The sequence below is a fragment of the Mobula hypostoma genome, chromosome 20, assembly GCF_963921235.1.
Source record: "Mobula hypostoma chromosome 20, sMobHyp1.1, whole genome shotgun sequence".
In the NCBI taxonomy this organism is placed as follows: domain Eukaryota; kingdom Metazoa; phylum Chordata; class Chondrichthyes; order Myliobatiformes; family Myliobatidae; genus Mobula; species Mobula hypostoma.
Genome location: NC_086116.1, coordinates 48563829 through 48586370, shown reverse-complemented (window position 1 = coordinate 48586370; position 22542 = coordinate 48563829). Strand labels below are relative to the sequence as shown.

Here is a 22542-nt window from a genome sequence, read left to right as displayed (position 1 = left end):
AGGTACAGAAGCCTGAAGGCACACACTCAGTGATTCAGGAACAGCTTCTTCCCCTCTGCCATCCGATTCCTAAATGGACATTGAAGCTTTGACAGTACCTCACTTTTTCTTAATATACAGTATTTCCGTTTTTGCACATTTTAAAAAATCTATTCAATATATGTAATTGATTAACTTGTTTATTTATTATTATGTTTTATTTAATTTATTATTAATTTTTTTCTCCCTCTGCTAGATTATGTATTGCATTGAACTACTGCTACTAAGTTAACAAATTTCACGTCACTTGCCAGTGATAATAAACCTAATTCTGATTTTGAGTTTCTAGGAAAAATGAGAAAGGTGCAGGACAGATGTATTCCAAAAATGAAGAAATACTCAAATAGCAAAATAGTACAACCATGGCTGACAAGGGAAGTCAAAGCTAACGTAAAAGCAAAAGAGAGGGCATACAACAAAGCAAAAATTAGCCAGAAGATAGAGGATAGAGGAATTAAAAAGCTCCAGAGAGCGACTAAAAGAATCATCAGGAGAGAAAAGATGAACTATTAAAGCAAGTTAGGAAACACAATCGTGGATAGTAAGAGCTTTTTCAATTATGTAAAAAATAAGAAATATGAGAGTGGATATAGAACCACTAGAAAATGAAGTCAGAAAAATAATAACAGGTGCCAAGGAGATGGCAGATGAACTAAATGAGTAACTTGCATACATCCCACCCCTCCTGGGAGTTCCGGGAGTCTCCCGCATATCGACAGCGGCTCCCTGATGCCCGCAAGTTATATACAATATCCCGGAAATAGCTTTTTTAGAGAGGGAGAGGGAGAGGGAAAAAAAAGAAAGAAAGAAAATGAATGAATCCTGCTTGATCTCTCTTTGTGCTAAGTAGATCTATCAGTTCTCTCTGTGGGCGGGTTTTACAGTCGACCTCTCTCTCTCTTCCATATTCCATCAGTTCAGTTACTGCCGTCTGTAATGACGCTGAAATCATCCAGACAACAGTCGGTGATGAAGTACAAGAACCTGGTGAAGAAATTCCTAAGGCCGGCGGTGGCAACCTGACTACGCGAGGCTCTCCTATACGGGCGGGGTGCGTTGGCGTCTTAAAGGGGATTAGAGTAGGGTTTAAATTGGAGCAAAATTCCAAAATCATCCGTTAAGACATCTTTAAAAACGTGCTCGCAGCAAGCAAATTCTTTGGGGTTTTTTTCCTGAAACACTTCCACTTACAGGTACATCGAAGCCCACGATGGGCTGGGTTTAAGCACACCCATTTTCATAAGAAAAAACAATTTTAATAAATACCCAGCCCCCACTGAGGTCTCATTAGGACAGTGAACTGTTTACCCGTGCTGCGCATTTTATATGCATTTTGAAATACACTTTATTAAATAATATGGTAATGTATTGTTTTATGTGGTGTGCGTGATATATGTATTGTGGCTACACCGTGGTCTGGACAGAGGTTGTTTCGTTTGTGGACAATCAGCCAGATGACAATAAACTTGAACTTGAAGATACAGAACTTCTAAATCACTCATTTAAAATCCCCCATTTCGATGTAAGAAAGTAAGTTCTGATCCCAACTATTCGTTGTCATCGTGGTTATCCCTCGAGGTCGAGGATGATGGCCTTCGTTCTGTTGATCTATAAGAAGTGGCCCACAGAGCAAAGATGCCTGTGCGTGTATTTGTTTAACGTGTACTTATGTTGCACTCCAGGAAGCATACGATACTTCACAAATCAACCAACTGATTCCAATGGGACGGAAACCACGGCAACTGGAGCTGATGGATTTGTTGCAGCCTTCATCCGCTTTCACAGCCGTTGAGTCCTAAGTAACTTCGTCCGCCTGTTCCACCGTTGAGTCTTGGTTGGATTATTCTTTGTCAGGGACCTCACTCTCGACCTTACCGCCATGGGTGACCCTACTAGGAGCATAGCTCCAGAAGGCATTGCTCTCGGGATCTCAGAACCACACAAGCTTCTCCACCGCGACAAAGTGACTGATAATCCACGGAGAAGTCCAGACTGCGTGCGTGTGTGTGTGTGTGTGTGTGTGTGAGTGTGAGACTACGGACGTATATGCGATCAGACGTTGTCCGAATGGACGTTAAGCGGCTCACACCTGTAATAAGGATACACCTTATGCTTTTATTTCTTTAAGGGACCACAACATATGAGGGAGGCTAAGCGCAGGGAAGGCTGCTCAAGTATTTCACAGTTTTTTTCAGCAGAAAACCAAAGTCTGACAGAGAAGGTCACTAGAGCTGAGGTGTACTTTACATCTTTCATCGTTGAGCATAACCTGCCATTCCAGGTGTGTAAACACACAGGCAAGCTATTCAGGAAAATGTTTCCTGATTCAGAAATTGCAAAAAACTATGCCTGCTCATCACCCAAGACAGCAGCCATTGTGAACATGGCACATTAAGACAGAATTCAGAAGTCAGCTGTCTCACAAAACACTTGTCAATCTGATGTCTTGCAAAATTAACACATTCATTAACACAGACTGCTATGAGGTTGAGACTACCAGTTGAGACCTCCCTGAAATCAGCTTTTGCAGGGTGGGATGTCTGAACTTGCATCAGTCTTACTGTGGTAGACACCAGCAGTGTGCCAGATGTTGAAGGGTGTGAGGAAAAAGAAGTGAGTGCAGTTACTATTACAAGAGAGAAGGTGCTCAAAAAGCTGAAAGACCTAAGGGTTCATAAGTCCCAGACCAGATGAACTACACCCTAGGGTTATGAAAGAGGTAGTGGTAGAGATTGTGGAGGCATTAGTAATGATCTTTCAAAAATCATTGGATTTTGGCATGGTGCCAGAGGACTGGAAAATTGCAAAAGTCCGACTCTTTAAAAAAGGAGGAAGCAGAAATTAAATTACAGACAAGTTAGCCTGACCTCAGTGGTTGGAAAGATGTTGGAGTCAATTGTTAGGATGAGGTTGCTTACCAAGTTAAGAGCCCATGATATTACAGGAAATTTACTGGCATGGTTAGAGCATTGGCTGATTGGTAGGAGGCAGTGAGTGGGAATAAAAGGATCCTTTTCTGGTTGGCTGCCAGTGACTAGTGGTGTTCTGCAGGTGTCGGTGTTGGGACCGCTCCTTTTTATGCTATCAATGATCTAGACGATGGAATAGATGGCTTTATTGCCAAGTTTGCAGATGATACAAAGATTGGTGGAGGGGCAGGCAGTGCTGAGGAAACAGGTAGCCTGCAGAAGGAATTAGATTAGGAGAATGGGAAAAAAAATAGCAAATGAAATACAATGTTGGAAAATGTATGGTCATGCACTTTGATAGAAGTAAATGTGCAGACTATTTTCTAAACGGGAAGAAAATCCAAACATCTGAGATGCAAAGGGACTTAGGAGACCTTGTGCAGAACACCCTAAAGGTTAACTTGCAGGCTGAGTAGGTGGTGAGGAAGGCAAATGCAATATTTGCATTCTTTTCAAGAGGTTTAGAATGCAAGAACAAGGATGGGATGCTGAGGCTTTAAAAGGCACTGGCGAGGCCTCACCTTAGGTACTGTGAACAGTTTTGGGCTCTTCATCTAAGAAAAGATGTGCTGGCATTAGAGAGGGTTCAGAGGAGGTTCACAAGGATAATTCTGGGAATGAAAGAGTTATCATACGAGGAACGTTTGATGGCTTAGGGTCTGTACTCACTGGAATTTAGAAGGATGGGGGGGAATCTCATTGAATCCTTTCTAATGTTGAAAGGCCTAGACAGAGTAGATGTAGAAAGGATGTTTCCCATGGTGGGGGAGTCTTGGACAAGAGGGCACATCCTCAGGGTAGTGGGGTATCCATTTTAAATAGAGATGTGGAGAAATTTCTTTCGTTAGAGGGTGGTAAATTTGTGGAATGTGTTACCACAGGCAGCTGTGGAGGCCAGGTAGTTGTGTGTATTTAAGGCAGAGCTTGATAGGTTCTTGATTGGACATGGTATCAAAGGTTACAGGGAGAAGGCCGGGAAGTGGGGCTGAGGTGAAGAAAAAAGGATCAGCCAAGATTGAATGGTGGAGCAGGCTCGATGGGCCAAATGGCCTAATTCTGCTCCTATGTCTTATGATCTTTATTTTTCTACCTGCACTGTATTTTCTCTGTAACTATAAAATTAGTTACATTTTTCCTGCATTTGTACTATCTTAATGTCACATGTATGGCATAATCTGTTTAATAACATACAAACAAAAGCTGTTGATGCTATCTCAGTACATGTGATAATAACAAAGAAATTATCTTTATTTTAGTCTCTGTTTGTGGGTGCGCCGAACTTCCATGCCATTTCACATTGCATTTCAGGCAATCTTCATCATTTTTGAATGACTATCTGAAATACTGTTCTAACATATCAAAAAAATGATGCAATACCCTTTTCCATGCATAGGTTATTCCTTAACTTTACTCCCAGTAGTGGAGGGCTTTCTTTTCTCAACAGACTAGCGTCATATATAAAGGGACTTTACAATTAGCATGCTAAAGAATTGCTCAAAGTTTGTAAGAAAGAGTTACTTGACTGCTTCCTTTAATGAATTTAGCAACGATTATCAAATCTCAGCTCCAGAGGTTTTGTAACAGGAAGTCCTAAAGATAATAGGAAAAACAGCCTACACATATTGTTTTGTTAAATCTACACTTTTGTGGCTACTGGTTAGCCAAATCTTGTATTCCAACTATCTGACTATACACTACAGTTAATCAACCCAGCATTATATTTCAACTATTTAATGCTCATGGTTTCAAATAGAAGGCTATTAATAAAAATAGTAATCTGCAGTAAACCCTAATATATATAACATAATTTGTGCTTATAGAATTCTTGATTTACATGAAGTAAAATATCAGAGAAGTTCCCATTGTCTGTTCAAACTGGTTACTGCTAACATAAAATTCTTACCATGAACGTTTCCAAGTTCGATATTCCCAATGGAAGAAGACAGATATGAAGACTTGGCGTAAATGTACCTTGTTTTTAATGCACCATCAGTAGTGGAAATATTCATGTTTGTTCCTTGAAGTTTGTCAATTTCCACAAACTGGAGAAAATATGAAAGGTTTGGAAAGGTAAGAACATAATCATTAATTCCTTATTAATAAGCAATTTTTAAAAAATAATTTTACTCTTAGTGCCATAAATATTATTGCAATATGCAATTCCAGGTTAAGAACAAAATGAATAGAATGCATTTGTAGACTAATTGGTTGCTTCGTGAAATGTAAAATGCAGACTAAAATCCCTCAATTCTGCACAGACGTAGACAATTTTCATGTAGTTACTAAGAAACAATGAATGAGATCACCCTTCATTCCTCTGAATTCCAGTGAATACAGGCCCAGAGCCATCAAATGGTCTTCCTCCGACAAGCCATTCAAACCTGGAATCATTTTCGTGAACCTCCTTTGAACCCTCTCCAGTTTCAGCACATCATTCTAAGATAAAGGGCTCAAACCTGCTCACAATACTCCAAGTGAGGCCTCACCAGTGCTTTATAAAGTCTCAACATTACATCCTTGCTTTTATACTCTACTCCTCTTGAAGTGAGTGCTGACATCACATTTGCCTTCCCCACCACCAGACGCAACCTGCAAACGAACCTTTAGGGAATCCTTCAAAAGCACTCTGAAGTCTCTTTGTGCTTCAGTTTTTTGTATTTTCTCTCCATTTAGAAAATATTAACCCTTTCATTTCTTCTATTAAAAGTGCATAACCATACACTTCCCAACAGTGTATTCCATCTGACACTTCTTTGCCCATTCTCCTAATAAGTCCAGTTCCATCTGTAGCCTCTCTATGTCCCCAAAACTACCTAACCCTCCACCTATCCTAATATCGTCTGCAAACTTTGCAACAAAGCCATCAATTCCATCATCTAATCTATTACCATATAACTTGAAAAGAATCGGTCCCAACACGGACCCCTGTGGAACACCACTAGCCACCAGTAACCAACTAGAAAAAGGCTCCCTTTATTCCTACCCTTTGCCTCCTGCCAATCAGCCACTGCTTTATCCATACTAGAATCTTCCCTGTAATACCAGGGGCTTGTAGCTTCTTAAGCAGCCTCATGTGTGGCACCTTGTCAAAGGCCTTCTGAAAATCCAAATACACAATATCAACCGATTCTCCTTTGTCTATTCTGCTTATTATTTTTTCAAAGAAATCCAACAGATTTGTCAGGCAAAATTTTCACTTGAGGAAACCATGCTGACTATAGCCTATTTTATCATGTGCCTCCAAGTATCCTGAAACCACAATCAACTCCAACATCTTATCAACCACTAAGATCAGAACAACTCGCCAATAATTTCCTTTCTTCTGCCTCTTTCCCTTCTTGAAGAGTGGAGTGACACTGGCAATCTTCCAGTTTTCCTGAACCAATCCAGAATCTAGTGATTCCTTAAAGATTATTACTAATACCCCCACAATCTCTCCAGCCACCTCTTTCAGAATGCTGGGTGTACACCATCTGGTCCAGTTGACTTACCTGCCTTCAGACCTTTCAGTTTTCCAAGAACTTTCTCTCTAGTAATGGTAACTTCACACACTTCATGACTCCTGACACCTGGAACTTCCACCATACTGCTAGTGATGCAAAATACTTAATCAGTTGTCCGCCATTTCCTTGGACCCCACCCCCCCCATTACTACTTCTCCAGCATCGTTCTCCAATGGTCCAACATACACTCTCGCCTCTCTTTTACACTTTATGTATCTGAAGAATCTTTTGGTATCCTCTGTAATATTATTGGCTAGCTTACTTTCATATTCTGTCTTCTTCTGTTGGCAAGTGAAATCTTCCCAATCCTCTAACTCCCTACTAATTTTGCCTTATTATATGCCCTCTCTTTGGCTTTTATGTTGGCTTAGACTTTTCTTGTTAGCCAGGGATGTGCCATCTTATCTTTAGAATACTTCTTCCTCTTTGGGATGTGTATATCCTGTGCCTTGCAAATTGCTTCCAGAAATTTCAGCCATTGCTGCTCTGCCACTATCTCTGCTAGTGTTCTTTTCCAATTAATTCTCTCTTGTATCTCTGTAATTCCCTCTACTCCACTGTAATACTGATACATCTGACTTTATCTTCTCCTTCTCAAATTTCAGGATGAATTTGATCATATTATGATTACTTGCCCATAAGGGTTCTTTTACCTTAAGCTCTCGAATCAATTCCGGATCATTGCACAACATCCAATCCAGAACAGCTGATCCCCTAGTGAGCTCAATCACGAGCTGCTCTAAAAAGCCATCTCGTAGGCACTCTAGTAATTCCCCCTACTGGAATCCCTTACCAACCAGATTTTCCAAATCTACCTGCATACTGAAATCCCCTATGACTTATTGTAACACTGTTCTTTTGGCAAGTATTTTCTATTTTCCCTTGTAATTTGTAGACCACATCTTTGCTACTTTTCGGGGGGATCTGAATATCACTCCCCATGAGGGTCTTTTTACCCTTGCACTTCCTTAGCTCTATCCACAATGATTCAACACATTCTGACCCTATGTCACCTCTTTCTAATTATTTGATTTCATTTTTTACCAACAGAGTAATGCCACCCATTCTGCCTTCCTGCCTGTCCTTTCATTACAATGTGTATTCTTGGACATTAAGCTCCCAGCTATAATCTTCTTTCAGCCATGATTCAGAGATGCCTACAACATCACACATGCCAATCTGCCACAAGCTCATCTACCTTATTCCACATATTGTGTGCATTCAAATATAACACTTTCAGTCCTATTTACCCTTTTCAATTTTGTCCACCTTTTACGTTGCAACTCATCCCGTTGACTGCTATTTTGTCCTATCCTCAGCCTCTCCTTGCTAAGAATTTCACTACACATTGCTTCAATTTATAAACCAACTTCAGCACTATCACTCCAGTTCCCGCCCGCCCCCGCGCCAAATTTGTTTAAACCCACCCAAGCAACTCTATCCATCCCCTTGTACAGGCTATATCTTCCCCAGAAGAGATCCCAATGATTTATAAATCTGAACTCCTGTCCCCTGCACCAGTTCCTCAGCCACGTATTCACCTGCCAAATCATTCTTCTATTCTTACCCTCACTGGCACGTGGCACAGGCAGCAATCCAGAGATTACTACATCGGAGGTCCTGTTTCTCAGTTTTCTACCTAGCTCCCTAAAATCTCTCTTCAGGACCTCCTCACCGTGTCTACCTAGGTCATCGATGCCAATATGCACCAAGACTGCTGGCTGCTCGCCCTCGCCCTTGGGAATGCCATGGACCTGACCCAAGACATCCCTGATCCTGGCACCAGGGAACCACATAACATCTAGATGTCTCCCTTCTGCCCACAGAACCTCACCTCTGTTCCTCTAAGGAATCACCTATCAACATTGCAGTCCTCTTCACCTCTCTGCTCTGCCGAGCCACAGAACCAGTAGAGCTACTAGGACTTGATGTTTCAATCCCTATGGTAAGTTGGCACTCTCGATGTTGGCAGTGGGCTTGGAGTGGAGACAAGGAGGGAGGGTAGGTACAAAATCCGGGTCATCAGGTGGGCACCCTCCTCCTTTGACGTTTCATTGATAAGCCCACGACGTCTCCAGAGGGCTCAACGGTGCTACCTGGCATCCCAGATACACCCCGCTCAATTGCATACCCTCCTGTCTTCATCTTGCAGCCCAGTTGTTGTCTTTCCTTTTAATCCAAATCCATTTGTTGCTTTCTTCTGCTGTATTTGACAAGGACTTGATTGCTTGGGGAGGGAGTGACCACTCACCCCCATCTTCTTCAATAGACTGGTCGTAGATGTAGCAACAAATCCTCTGCATCCCACTCCTACAGGGAAAATCTTGGACTTCCAGCCATTCTGGGCAGCTTCAGTTGCTAGTTCAGAGTACCTGGTCTTTTTCCTCTCATAAGTTTCTTCGACACCATCTTCCCATGGTACTGTCAATTCCACAACATATGCCAGCTTGGCTGTTGTGGACCACAGGACCATGTCTGGCCGGAGTGTTGTAGCCGCAATGTCTGGGGAAACACAAGCTTTTTTTTCAAGTCCACGTCCATTTTCCAATCCCGAGCAACCTGCAGAATGCTTACATCCTTTGATGTTATATGGTGCTCTGGAGGTTGGCCTGCTGGTACAAATCGTGTGATGTGGACATTTCCTGCAGATGTTTGTGGGAGGGCATTTGTGGTGATTCGCCTCTGTTCCAAGATTGATGTCTGAGAACTTGGTTATGCCACCAAGTGTACCGCCCCTGGGTGAGGCTACCAGACTCAACGTCAGAGACCAAGTCTCTGTGGCTCCCCCTGGTAGGTTGTCCCCCTCAGTAGTATCTAAAGTGGTATACTTATTATTGAGGGGAACAGCTACAGGTGTACTCTGCACTGGCTGTGCATTACACCCCTCTCTCCTGACAGTCACTCGGCTTGGGAGTAAACGAGAGCAAGTGCTGAGTCTTTCTTTTAATAGACAAGTGAAGAGAAAACTGATTACCAAAAGGAAAAGTTAATTTTTTTAAAAAAAGGTATCCAATTTGCATGCAATTACTTAGAGCATTAAGATGAAGCGAGGTTTAAATGAGTAATCTGGAGTCTAGTATATAGTCATGCTATTGTGGAATGAAAGATTATTTCCCCTTGATGGGAAATAAGCTACTTTAGTCGCATGGCTTATTTTTGGTAGAAATCAAAATATATTAGGCATCCCTCCAAAGACAACTCTGGAATTAATCCTGGACTTATTTTCAGATTTTTTTAAAAAAATGAGTCTTTAGTCTGGAATGGAATGCTTACTCGAGCTGATTTATTACCTATTCTCAATCTACTGTGAAAACCATAAAAGTTAATGAATAGAAAGGAATTAAATTTAACTTACACCTTTACTGTTGGTCTGTATATCTACATTTCCATGGATTGTTCCTAGACAGATTACGTTTCCACCTCTGCTTTGCACTTTGACTTTATGGGCCTGAATAGCACAATAAACAAAAAGGAAGTAATACTTGTTTCAACCAAGAATAAAACTTCAAATATCTATTAGCATTCCCAATACAATATCACAAATTAATATCCATGATGATTTCAAAATTTCCTTCTGCCATCAGCATCAGAGAATCAGAATCAGGTTTATTATCACTGATATATGTCATGAAATTTGTTGTTTAGCAGCAGCAGTACAGTGCAATATATAAAATATACTATAAATTACAATAAGAAATATATATAAAAATAAATAAGTAGTGCGTAAAGAGAGCAAAAATCATTAAGTAGTGTACTCGGGTTCATTGTCCATTGGAAATCGGATGGCAGAGGGGAAGAAGCTGTTCCTAAAATGTTCAGTGTGTGTCTTCAGGCTCTTGCACCTTCTCTCTGATGGTAGAAATGAGAAGAGAGCATGTCCCGGGTGGTGGGTGTCCCTTTTGAAGCACCGCTCTTTGAACATGTCCTCAATGGTGGGGAGTCTAGTGCCCATGATATTGAATTGGCTGCGTTTACAACCCTCCGTATCCTTTTCTGATCCTGTGCAGCGGTCCCCTCGATACTAGATGGTAATGCAACCTGTAGAATGCTCTCCACGGTACATCTGTACAAATATGCTAGAATTTTTAGAGACATACCAAATCTCCCCAAACTTCTAATAAAAGATAGCTACTGGTGTGCCTTCTTCATAATTGTATCAACATTTTAGATCTTCAGAGATATGGACATCCAGGAACCTGAAACTGCTCACCCTTTCAATTGCCGACTCCTCTAAGGAGGGGAACTCTGTGATCCTTCGACTTCCCCTTCCTGAAGTCCACATTCAATTCCTTGGTTTTACTGACACGGAGTGCAAGGTTGCTGTTGTGACACCAAACAGCTGATCTATCTCACTCTTACACGCCTCCTCGTCACCACCTGAGACTCTGCCGATAAGTTATGTCATCAGCAAATTTATAGATGCTGTTTGCACTGTGTCTAGCTACAGTCATGAGTGTAGAGAGGAGAACACAGGGCTATGCATGCATACTTGAAGTGCATCTGTATTGATTTTCAGCAAGGATAAGATGTTATTTCTGATCTGTACTGGTTGGCCTATGAGGAAGTCAAGGATCCAGTTGCAGAGAGAGGTACAGAGGCCCTGGTTTTGAAGCTTATTGATGAGCACTGAGGGAATACTGGTAAACAAAACTAAACAGCAGTCTGACATAGATATTGCTGTTGTCCAGGTAGTCCAAGACCGAGTACAGCGAGCAACTTTTTCACTGTAGACCTATTGTGGTGGTAGGCAAATTGCAGTGGGTCCAATTTGGCAGGAGCTAATTCCAGCCATGATCATCCTCTCAAAGCATTTCATCACGGTAGATGTGGTGACCTAAAATTAAGTGTAAAACTTGAGAGAAATGGGGGTTACGTAACTGTCAGGGAATAAAAGCAGATCAATTGAAGCCAAGTGTGAAAATGGCTGAAAAAATAAAGCATCACATTCAAGTTCAGCAGTTGGGTGCTGACTTGATGCAGGGGAAAAGAGCGTCAAAGCCAGAAGAAAAAGTGGCCTTATAATTATAAAAATCAGGTGGGAGGAAAGGTGAAGAGAGGAGAGAAAACAAAGGATAGCAGGCTATAGAGGAGCTAACCTAGCTCTTTTTCTCAATATAGGAAGGCAATGGTATAAGAGGAGAGCTTAGCCTGGATCTAAGGGGGCGATTTCTATGCCCTCAGAATGACAGCCGTTGGAATCTGGAACAACTGCTTGAGGACATAGAGAATGCATGTCCTCTCCATTAGAAGCATCTAGACCTGCAGGTGAATCACCAAGGCACGGTTGGCCCACAGACCAAATGTGAGTAAACGGGGGTAGTATCAATAAGTACAATCGTCAGCATGAATATGCTGTACAACTCCATTAATTTATGATACATGAGCAAGATTTTTAATTAAAAGACAATAGAGTTTATGTAGCCACAAGTCTATGTTCCCCATCATGTGCTTCACCAAAGTTTTACCTTCTATTGCCTTACATGGTCAATTAAAAGCAAAAATCCTCTGAGGAACACTTACTCATTTTTCTTTAACATCTTATGAGCAACACAGTTACAGTACCCTGTAAAAGTATTCAGCCCCCACAACTGTAATCACATTGTACTATCTCATTTTCTAAATTTAAAATACACTATATTGAAGGAGGATTTTTTGAGTTAATCCACAAAACATTGTGTAACATGTCAAATCAAAAGAAAAATTCCAAAGCCTGCCAACAATTTAAAAAAATTAAAAACCAAAATTGTGAGGCTGAAAAAGTATTCATCCCTTTGTAATTACTGCACTAACTTTCCTTAGGTGCAATATTGTATATTACCTAACCAACTCACACAAATTGTTGATGGAGAAAATTGGAGGGTCACCTGTTTTCAATGAATTTATTAGAATAAATACCCCCTCTCTCTGTAAGGTCCAACAATATGGTAGATTTTCAACAGACCACACCAAAAATAAGGCAAAAGGGTACTCAAGACAAGCCAGGGAAACGTTAATAGAGAAGCACAAACCTGGGGAAGCGTACAAGCCCATCTCAAAGGCACTGAACATACCTTGGTGCTCAGTGCAGTCCATCGTGGAAAAAATATGAAACTACAGCCACACTGCCAATGTCAGCACGAGGAAATCTGCCGATGCTGGAAATTCAAGCAACACACATCAAAGTTGCTGGTGAACGCAGCAGGCCAGGCAGCATCTCCAGGAAGAGGTACAGTCGACGTTTCAGGCCGAAGGGTTTCCTGACGAAGGGTCTCAGCCCGAAACGTCGACTGTACCTCTTCCTAGAGATGCTGCCTGGCCTGCTGCGTTCACCAGCAACTTTGATGTGTGTTGCTGCCAATGTCAGGCTCCCTCTCTAAACATAGTTGCTGAAGAAAGGTACTTGTAAGAGAGACTACTGTGACACCAACGGTCACTTTGAGTGAGCTGCAGAAGTCAAAAAAACCATATCCTTGCTCATAAAGACTTTACAAAGTGTCACTAAAAGGATACTTCAAAAACATGGAAGAAGATCTTGTGGACAGATGAGACTAAAGTGGAACTTACCAGCCTCAAAACTAAGCAGTACGTGGTATAAATCTAACACTGCACATCAGCCAGGTAAAGCCATCCTTACTGTAAAGTATGGTGGAAGTAGCATCATGCTGTGGGGACACTTTGCAGCAGCAGGGACTGGAAATCTAGTCAGGGTTGATGGGAAGATGAATGCTGCCAAATATAGAGAGATTCTGGATATAGTTGTGCTAGTCTCTGCCAGAAAGCTTAAGCTGGGGAGGAAGTTCATCTTTCAGCAGGGCAACAACCCAAAGCACAGTGCCAGAGCAATCACGGAGTGGCTTCAAATGAAAAAAATTGATGTCCTTGAGTGGCCCAGTCAGAGTCCTTCTTAACCTGATCGGATATCTCTGGCAAGACCTCAAGACTGCCTATCCAGTGTCACTCCCTAACTAACCTGGCACAGCCTGGGCAATTCTGCAAGGAGAAATGGGCAAACTTTGCTCCATCATGTTGTTCAAAGCTAATAAAAACTTTTTCAAAAAGACTAATGGATGAAAAAGCTTTAAGAGGCCATTCAATTAAGTACTGAGGAAAGGGGGATGAATACTTTAGGACCGCTGACATTTTAGTTTTCAATTTTTAGACTTTCATGATTTACAATTTTCCCATTTTTGGAATCCACTGTGAAAAAAAGACCATATGATTCGCAAATAAAAATTATCAGTTAAATTTATCAAAATCTCTTGTAATGCTCACTTATGTGAACAATGAGTTGGGGGCTGAATACTTTTACAAGGCACTGTAAATATAGTATGTGAGTATTTCAACAAATTAGAAATTATTTTCTTATTTAAAGAACATCCAGGTTTTAAGTGTAGCTTTGGTTCTGTAATAGAAACCTGTCAATGTATTTCATTAATTCTTTTCTTTTCTTGCTCAAAAAATAAATACAGAAATTTAATATATTGCTCAGGCAGGTTAATAATACCCCTCATTTAAATAACTGCATTAAGTGAAAATACAATGATCAGAAGAGGTATTATGAGATTCTTGAGAGAGAACACACAGATTGGTCCACAAAGAAACAGCATTTCCTGTGAACTATAAAAAACGTGAGAATTACTTCTGCCCTCATCTATTGAATAAGAGACTCCAAAAAGAATATGTACGAAATAGAGTGACTTTATGCAAACGTTGCTGCTGACAAGAAAAACTCTGCTGAAAATAAAATATTTCAAGTTAAAACCAAATACCTTTAATTATCCCACCACTAAGCACATCTTTCCCTCCCCCCACCTCTTTGCTTTCCGCAAGGTTCGCTCCCTACGCGACTCCCTTGTCCATTCGTCCCCCCCATCCCTCCCCACTGATCTCCCTCCTGGCACTTATCCGTGTAAGCGGAACAAGTGCTACACATGCCCTTACACTTTCTCCCTTACCACCATTCAGGGCCCCAGACAGTCCTTCCAGGTGAGGCAACACTTCACCTGTGAGTCAGCTGGGATGATATACTGCGTCCGGTGCTCCCGATGTGGCCTTCTATATATTGGCGAGACCCAACGCAGACTGGGAGATCATTTTGCTGAACACCTATGCTCTGTCCGCCAGAGAAAGCAGGATCTCCCAGTGGCCACACATTTTAATTCCACATCCTATTCCCATTCTGACATGTCTATCCACGGCCCCCTCTATTGTAACGATGAAGCCACACTCAGGTTGGAGGAACAACACTTTATATTCCGTCTGGGTAGCCTCCAACCTGATGGCATGAACATTGACTTCTCTAACTTCTGCTAATGCCCCACCTCCCCCTTGTACCCCATCCGTTATTTATATACACACATTCTTTCTCTCTCTCTCTCTGTCCTTTTTCTCCCTCTGTCTCTCTGACTCTCTGACTATACCCCTTGCCCATCCTCTGGGTTCCCCCCCCTTTCCTTCTCCCTGGGCATCCTGTCCCATGATCCTCTCATATCCCTTTTGCCAATCACCTGTCCAGCTTTTGGCTCCATCCCTCCCCCTCCTGTCTTCTCCTATCATTTTGGATCTCCCCCTCCCCCTCCCACTTTTAAATCTCTTACTAGCTCTTCCTTCAGTTAGTCCTGATGAAGGGTCTCGGCCTGAAACGTCAACTGTACCTCTTCCTAGAGATGCTGCCTGGCCTGCTGCGTTCACCAGCAACTTTGATGTGTATTGCTTGAATTTTCAGCATCTACAGAATTCCTCGTGTTTACCTTTAATTGGTATGGATTAATTTTCTAGAAATTTTTCAGCAAATTTTCACGATAGCAGTCTAGATCAGGGGTTCCCAATAGCCCTCGGTTAAGGCTCCATGGCGTAACCAAGTTTGGGAACCCTGGTCTGGACTCTTGAAAGTGCATAAAAATAATAAATGAGCAACAGCCCTGGGCTATTTTTCTGCAATAGAAGTTGAATTCCCAACCTCAATCAATGTCAGCACTAACTACTAATAAATAAATTAAAGTTTTGCCTACTCTTTGTGAATCAATTTGGAGCGAGGAGTAGCTTTATTTTACAACTCAGAAAACACAAACCATCAGGCCATTAATAGCAATCCGGCTGGCTTGACTAATTTAATTAAGTTTACTTTAGTAAACATACAGATGTTTTAAGCCAGATTGCCCAGTCTTCTATTCTAAAATAATGACCTTCATTCTGTTTCATCCTTGAACATAATGGAGATCATACTGTAGGACAACGCTGCATGAAAACTCTCACACTGACTTCACTACACCTGTGAACATTAATTAACATAATTCCACGGTGTCACATTTTAATTGTTGATGGGAGCAACTTAAAAGGGACCAGACCTTAAAATACTTTGAACTTTCTTTCAAAATTCAATTTTGAAATTTGTGGCCCTGCCACAAGAAAGCATACCTTCGCCATCCAGGCCACGTTGTTTTCACGCCCCTGCTATTGGGAAGGCAGTCCCGCACCACCAGGTTCAGTAACATTTATCACCCTTCAGCCATCAGGCCCCCGACCAGCATGAATAACCTCAAATCTGAACTGATTCCATAACCTATGGACTCACTTTTAAGTTCTCTATAACCCATGTTATCAGTATTATTTATTTACTTATTTATTACTACTTTTGAATTTGCACAGATTGTCACCTTTTGCACATTGGTTGTTTATCAGTCTTTGTGTGTAGTTTTTCACTGAGTTTATTGTACTTCTTTGTTCTACTGTGAATCCTTGCAGGAAAATGAACCTCAAGGTAGGGTATGTGGGGGTATACATGTAATTTTGATGATAAATTTACTTTGAACTTTTTAATTACTAATAACAGCATATTAGTACAAAACTGCTTGATGACAAGTGAAATTAAAACTATTATCTTGGAATACAGTGGATTCTGGTTAATTGGCAAACATCAGTATCAGAGCATTTTGGCACAATTAAGCGGCTGCCCCAATTAGCCAAAGTTTCATAGAAATAGTTATAAAGATATAAAAAGACAAACTGAGTAACAAATTATATATCTAAATGAAATATAGAACAAATTAGAACACTATCAATACTACTACGGTACTATAAAACTGTGTATTGGTTCCTAATAGTTATCAACGGAGGAACTCACCCAGTGTACGCAATGAACAAACAGCGCAGACAGCTAGTACAGATAATGGGTTACCTTCATACAATGCTATCGACAACTGTATTCTCCAAATCTTCATTTTCATTGTAACATTCAAGGCAATTTTCAATACCTTCAAATTTTTCATAGTTCCTAACTTGTTAAAGTAGTGAAAAAATTTCATCTTCACTCCCAGACGTTTCTGGTATCTCCAAGCCTGAATGTTTGAAACCGTAGTGAGCAAAACAGTTCTGAATTGTTTTGCTGCTCACTTCTCGCCAACTATCATGACAAAAAATTGCTGCTTTGCTGCTTTTTGAACACAAACACACACAATTGCCGCTAATTGCTCTAAGCACTAGTGTTGAATGGCCACGCAAGTGCATGACTGATGTTAGTTAGAACCTGTTTGGCAAGTCTCCTGCCAATTAAGCGGCATAGTGTCCCAAGTAAATAAAGAGAATCCCAGCAATTTTCTCGATTAGTTTTCACTTTTTAAGAGTTGGCCCAAATAAGCAGCTTCCCTGATTAACCAATGGCCCAATTAACTAGAATTCACTGTAAATATTAACAGTTATATTTTCAGTATTTTATACAATACTGAAAATATAGATGCTTGTAGGAAACTTTTAAACTGAAAACCCGTCACCCCCCTCACACATAGAGTGGCATTTTTATTGAAGAAATCTGTGACCCAGAGATTCAGCAGATGTTGTCTATCTTGAGATTTTAGCAAACTTTTTTTTGAAGAATACATCTCATGATGCTCTGAACACATCTTCAATGATGTAACCATCGGGTGTTTTGGGTCTTTCAAAATCAGACACCCTCACCCCGGCAATTCAGTCACAACTTGTGTTCAGGGAGCATGCGCTGCAGATCCCCGTGGACTTGCATTCTTCATCCAGAGCCATCTTCAGGCTTTCTCTGCTGCCTCTTAAAACTGGCAAGCAAAAATAATGATTCCATTCCCTGGCTATCTCACACTACAAATAGCTCTAAAATGTGTGCTCTAAACTTAAGTTGTGCAAGCTTTTTTTTTGTCTTACATAATTATTAGTTGGGAATGTGATTTTTAACCTAGTTTCTATACAAGTATTCAATCTATTGTTTTATATATAAGAGAATCATGCCACCTCATGGCAAGTTCATGTAATTTAGGTATAGCTAAAAAAAAATCCTCAAGGTCAAGATTCATGCGATATAGAAACAGAACCTTTGGTACATCAGGTCCACGCCACCATCAAGAACCCATTTAAATTAATCCTATTTTATTATCACCACATTCCCAATAACTCATCCAGATTCTATCACTCACTTACACATTAAGCGCTATTTGCAGTGGCCAATCAATTCACAGAACTTTGGGGTGTGGAACAAACCAGAGCATCTTGGGGGAAATCCACATGGTCATTGGGAGAATACAGGTTTCCCCCGCCATCCGAAGGTAGAGCGTTCCTATGAAACGGTTCGTAAGCCGAAATGTCGTAAAGCGAAGAAGCAATTACTATTTATTTACATGGGAAAAATTTGTGAGCGTTCGCAGACCCAAAAATAACCTACCAAGTCATGCCAAATAACACATAAAACCTAAAATAGCAGTAACATAGTAAAAGCAGGAATGATATGATAAATACACGGCCTATATATAAAGTAGAAATACTTTTCCACAATCATTACTGCACTGTTCTCCATAGCAAAAATCTCGCGCAAGCGCCGTCTGCAGAAAATCTCACGCAAGCGCTCTTGGCAGAAACACAGCGCAAGCGCTCTCCAGTAACCTTTAAGCTATGAAGCTGCCAAATCATACCAAATAACACGTAAAAATACACAGCCTATATAAAGTAGAAATAATGTATATATAGTGTAGTATCACTTACCGGAATTGGTTCAGCGCCGAGCACACTGATGATGGTGTACTAGACTGAGTCGTCACAGGTTGGCTGGTGCAGTGGCCCCCACCCTCCAGGCCGCCGACAGATACCGAACCGCGAAGCATGCAGGGGTACAGCGGTAGCTGGAAGGCATCCAGCACATCTTTAAGAAAAAAGTCGAAATAAACATGCTAATTAATTACATGTCGGGCGGCACCTAATTAATTAGCATGTTTATTTCGGTTTTTTTCTTAAAGATGTGCTGTGTGCCTCCCAGCTACCACTGCATTCTCTGCGAATCGCGGGGTGGTGGGACACTAGGGTGTCATCTCGTCATCTGTTTCCATTAGAGCAGGCAGCTCATCTTCTCCTATGACTGCCTGCCTCGATGTCAAAGGTCGAGGTTCGTCGTCTGCTGTGGCTGATGCGGAAGGCTTGCTTGACTGCTGAGCCTCGCGCATTTTTCTATCATACAGTTCTCTGTAAGGACTCAAACCATCCTGCATATATCCCCTAAACCTATGTACCCTTTCAAAATTGAAGTCGTACTTTATCATTGCAGCGAAAATCTCACACAGTTGCTTCACGTTCAGTTCCCGGACAACTTCACTTTCGGTCCGTTCGCTACTGTATTCAGTTTCAATTGTTATCCTTTCCTCTTCCAATTGCATCAGCTCTTCATCTACCAGTTCTTGGTCATGAGATGCCAAAACCTCTTCAACATCATGTTCGTCAGCTTCCACAAGCCAAACTCACTTAGTCCTTACTTTGTTCACCACGACCGAAACGCTTAATTATGTCTAGTTTTACGCTAAGTGTAACACCCTTACGAGCTCTTTTAGGTTTTTCCGATACCTTAGAACTCATCTTGCAAATGGCTGCTCACAGGCACGTGTTTAAGCAATGCCGGCGAGAATGCAGTTCCGAATCCGGGAGAGAACAGCTGCTCGGGGCCTTTTATCGCGCGCTGACTTTTTCGTGCGCTGATTTTCCCCGTGCGCTGCTTTTTTTTCGTAACAATGTAAACACCTTCTGAAAGCGAAAACAGGGTACTAATGTAGGTCTTTCGTAACAGTGAGGCTTCGTAAAGCGAACGTTCGAAAAGCAGGGGACACCTGTATGCAACTCTAACAGAGGTCAGGATCAGGCTTGGGTTGCTGTAGCTATAACCCACACCATTTGAGCATTTTGTTTACTTGACTAGTTCAACATTAATTCAGCCCACATTAATATTCCCAATTTAAATTATTTGATTTCAAGATTTACAAAGTTATGCATTCAGCAGTAAGAATGCCATAGTAACAATTGATAATAATCCATAAACTGTCTACAATGTTCCTTTGAGAAGAAATCTTGAAGATTATATAAGATTATTAAGGGATTGGACACGCGAGAAGCAGGAAACATGTTCCCGACGTTGGGGAAGTCCAGAACCAGAGGCCACAGTTTAAGAATAAGGGGTAGGCTATTTAGAACGGAGTTGAGGAAAAACTTTTTCACCCAGAGTTGTGGATCTGTGGAATGCTCTGCCTCAGAAGGCAGTGGAGGCCAATTCTCTGGATGCTTTCAAGAAAGAGTTAGATAGAGCTCTTAAAGATAGTGGAGTCAAGGGATTTGGGGGGAAGGCAGGAATAGGGTACTGATTGTGGATGATCAGCCATGATCACAGTGAATGGCGGTGCTGGCTTGAAGGGCCGAATGGCCTACTCCTGCACCTATTGTCTATTGTCTACTGAACTTCCTGCAGCAACAAATCAGCAAAATACTCCAACTATTCTCTCTTTTGTCACAACCTTGCCATTGTTAACCTGTTCTAAAGTTGTGTATTTTTTTTATATTTTAGGGGCAACATAGGCCCTAATAGAACTGCTGCTCCATGACTCCAGCAATCCAGGTCCAAACTATACCTGTGGTGCCATCACATGGAGTTTGCACATTAGCCTGTGACTGTATGTGTGGCAAGTGGAGGAATCTGGGCAGGGTAATGGGAGAGGGCAAGTTGAGTATGGAATGCATTGAAAATTAAATGGAACTTAAAGTGAACTTAATGGATCCAAAGGGCCCGTTTCTCTCTTATGATCTAATGGGTAAGTCAGTAGTGTCTTGCCATCCGTAATTTTCTAACAAAATCTCTTTCACATAGGAACCATGTTTCTGTACATTTACTACTAACCAGATTGATACAGATTAAATAACGCTACTTTTTTATTGTTTAAAGATCTACGTATAATATTTTGATTATTTCACATTGACAAGTTATGGCACAGCAGTTACATTGTTCTTAGAAGTTATATTACATCAGGATCCTCAACCAGACATGGAGGGAGAAGATGGCGACGCACGCAGTGCGCGCAGCCGTTCCGAATGAATATTGTATGAGTAACTAGGGGGCCATGAACAATCCGGATTTGATGGAGGCAGCCATGAGAAGCACGGAGGAACACCTGGAGTAACTTCTGAAATGCCCGCTTTGCTACCGCTGCTACTGTGCAATCGAGAATCTCCGGAGACGAAGGCCCCAAATCCTCGGCTTTGCCTATTGCCTGTTGCCGGGGTCGAAGCGCTCGGCAGAGATGGTGCTCGGTGCTCAGTGTCGAAGGGCTGGTCGGAGGCTCGAAGTTTTCGAACGGACTTGGGAGTCGGACTGTGGTCGGATGCTGCCAGTATGCTGCATCGGGAAGTTGGTGGTGCTGGGGGTTCACCATCTGCGTGAGATGATGGGACTTTTGAGAGACTTTGAGACTTTTACCATGCCCATGGTCTGTTCTTATCAAATTATGGTATTGCTTTGCACTGTTGTAACTATATGTTATAATTACGTGGTTTTTGTTCATTCTTAAGTCGGCTTGTCATGTGTTTTCGTGATATCATTCTGGAAAAACATTGTATCATTTCTTAATGCATGCATTACTAAATGACAATAAAAGAGGACTGTGTGTCCTCATAATCTAAGATCTCACAGCAGGAAGACTCCACTGCTCACCTTTGATTCTCTACTCCTAACTGCAGCCTGGTGGAGATCCTTCCTTAATGCTCAAAATCGTCAGCAGGTGCAAGCAGTAAGAAACTGTTGCTGAGGTAGGAAACATCACCAACTCAACTTAAAAATTTTAGTATTACCAGGAAAGTATCGTTCTACACAGTAGACAGTTATTTACTTCATATATTATGGATATCTCTGATCAACATCTAGGATGTAAGGTTGTGTTATCACAATCTGCGGTTCCAACTCCAAGATCTTTTCAGCCTTCAAGTCCAACACGCTTTTGGTTTTCTTCATTTCCAATCGCAGGTGACTTCTTACTTCAGCAACTGATCCACCATTGGCAACCATGTCTTCAGCTGCTAAACTCCTCCTTCTTTCTTCTCAAAATATGCTTTAAAATCTATCAGTTTAATATTGCTCATCACAATATTTCTGTGGTAACATACATAGCCGTTAGCACGGCGCTATCGCATCAGAGTTCGTAGTTCAATTCCAACGTCATCCGTAAGGAGTCGGTACGTCCTCTCCATGAAAGCATGGGTTTCCTCCAGGTGCTCCCGTTTCCTCCCACATTCCAGTTAGTAGGTTATTTGGTGATTGCCAACTGTCCCATGATTAGGTTAGGGTTAAACCGGGGCTGGCACGGCTCAAAGGGCCAGAGGGGCCTATTTCACGCTGTATCTCTAAATAAATAAATGAACTTTGTTTGACAATGCTCTCATGAAGTATCTTGTCATTTACAAAGGTTTTTTTTGCATAATACATAGGTGCAGGTTAAAAGATTTTCCTTAATTAAAATCCTTGATGGAGAAGGATGTGAAAGCACAGAGGAACATCCGGAAAAATTTCTGAAACGCTCTTTCGCTGCTGTTGTTACTGCACAGTCGGGAATCTTTCGGAGGGAAGGCCTCAAAATCCCCGGCTTTACCTGCTGTTGGCGACCGAGAAGGAGGTTGAATCGTTCGGATAGAGATGGCACTCAGTACTCGGTGTCGGAGAGCTGATCAGAGCTCGAAGTTTTCGGATGACTCAGAGTCGGACCGTGGTCAGGTACGGCAGGGAGAGTTTTTTT

At 41.5% G+C, this 22542-nt stretch overlaps 1 protein-coding gene across 1 annotated transcript in view; it reads right to left on the bottom strand.

The window, feature by feature from the left end:
- Positions 1-22542, bottom strand: part of fam185a (family with sequence similarity 185 member A) — a 70710-nt gene that overhangs the window by 46388 nt on the left and 1780 nt on the right. The window contains exons 3-4 of the mRNA XM_063072168.1: positions 9867-9959; positions 4912-5050 (exon numbers count right to left, since the gene is read on the bottom strand). Of these exons, the coding sequence (XP_062928238.1) occupies positions 4912-5050; positions 9867-9959 (232 nt within the window). The remainder of the gene's footprint in view (positions 1-4911; positions 5051-9866; positions 9960-22542) is intronic.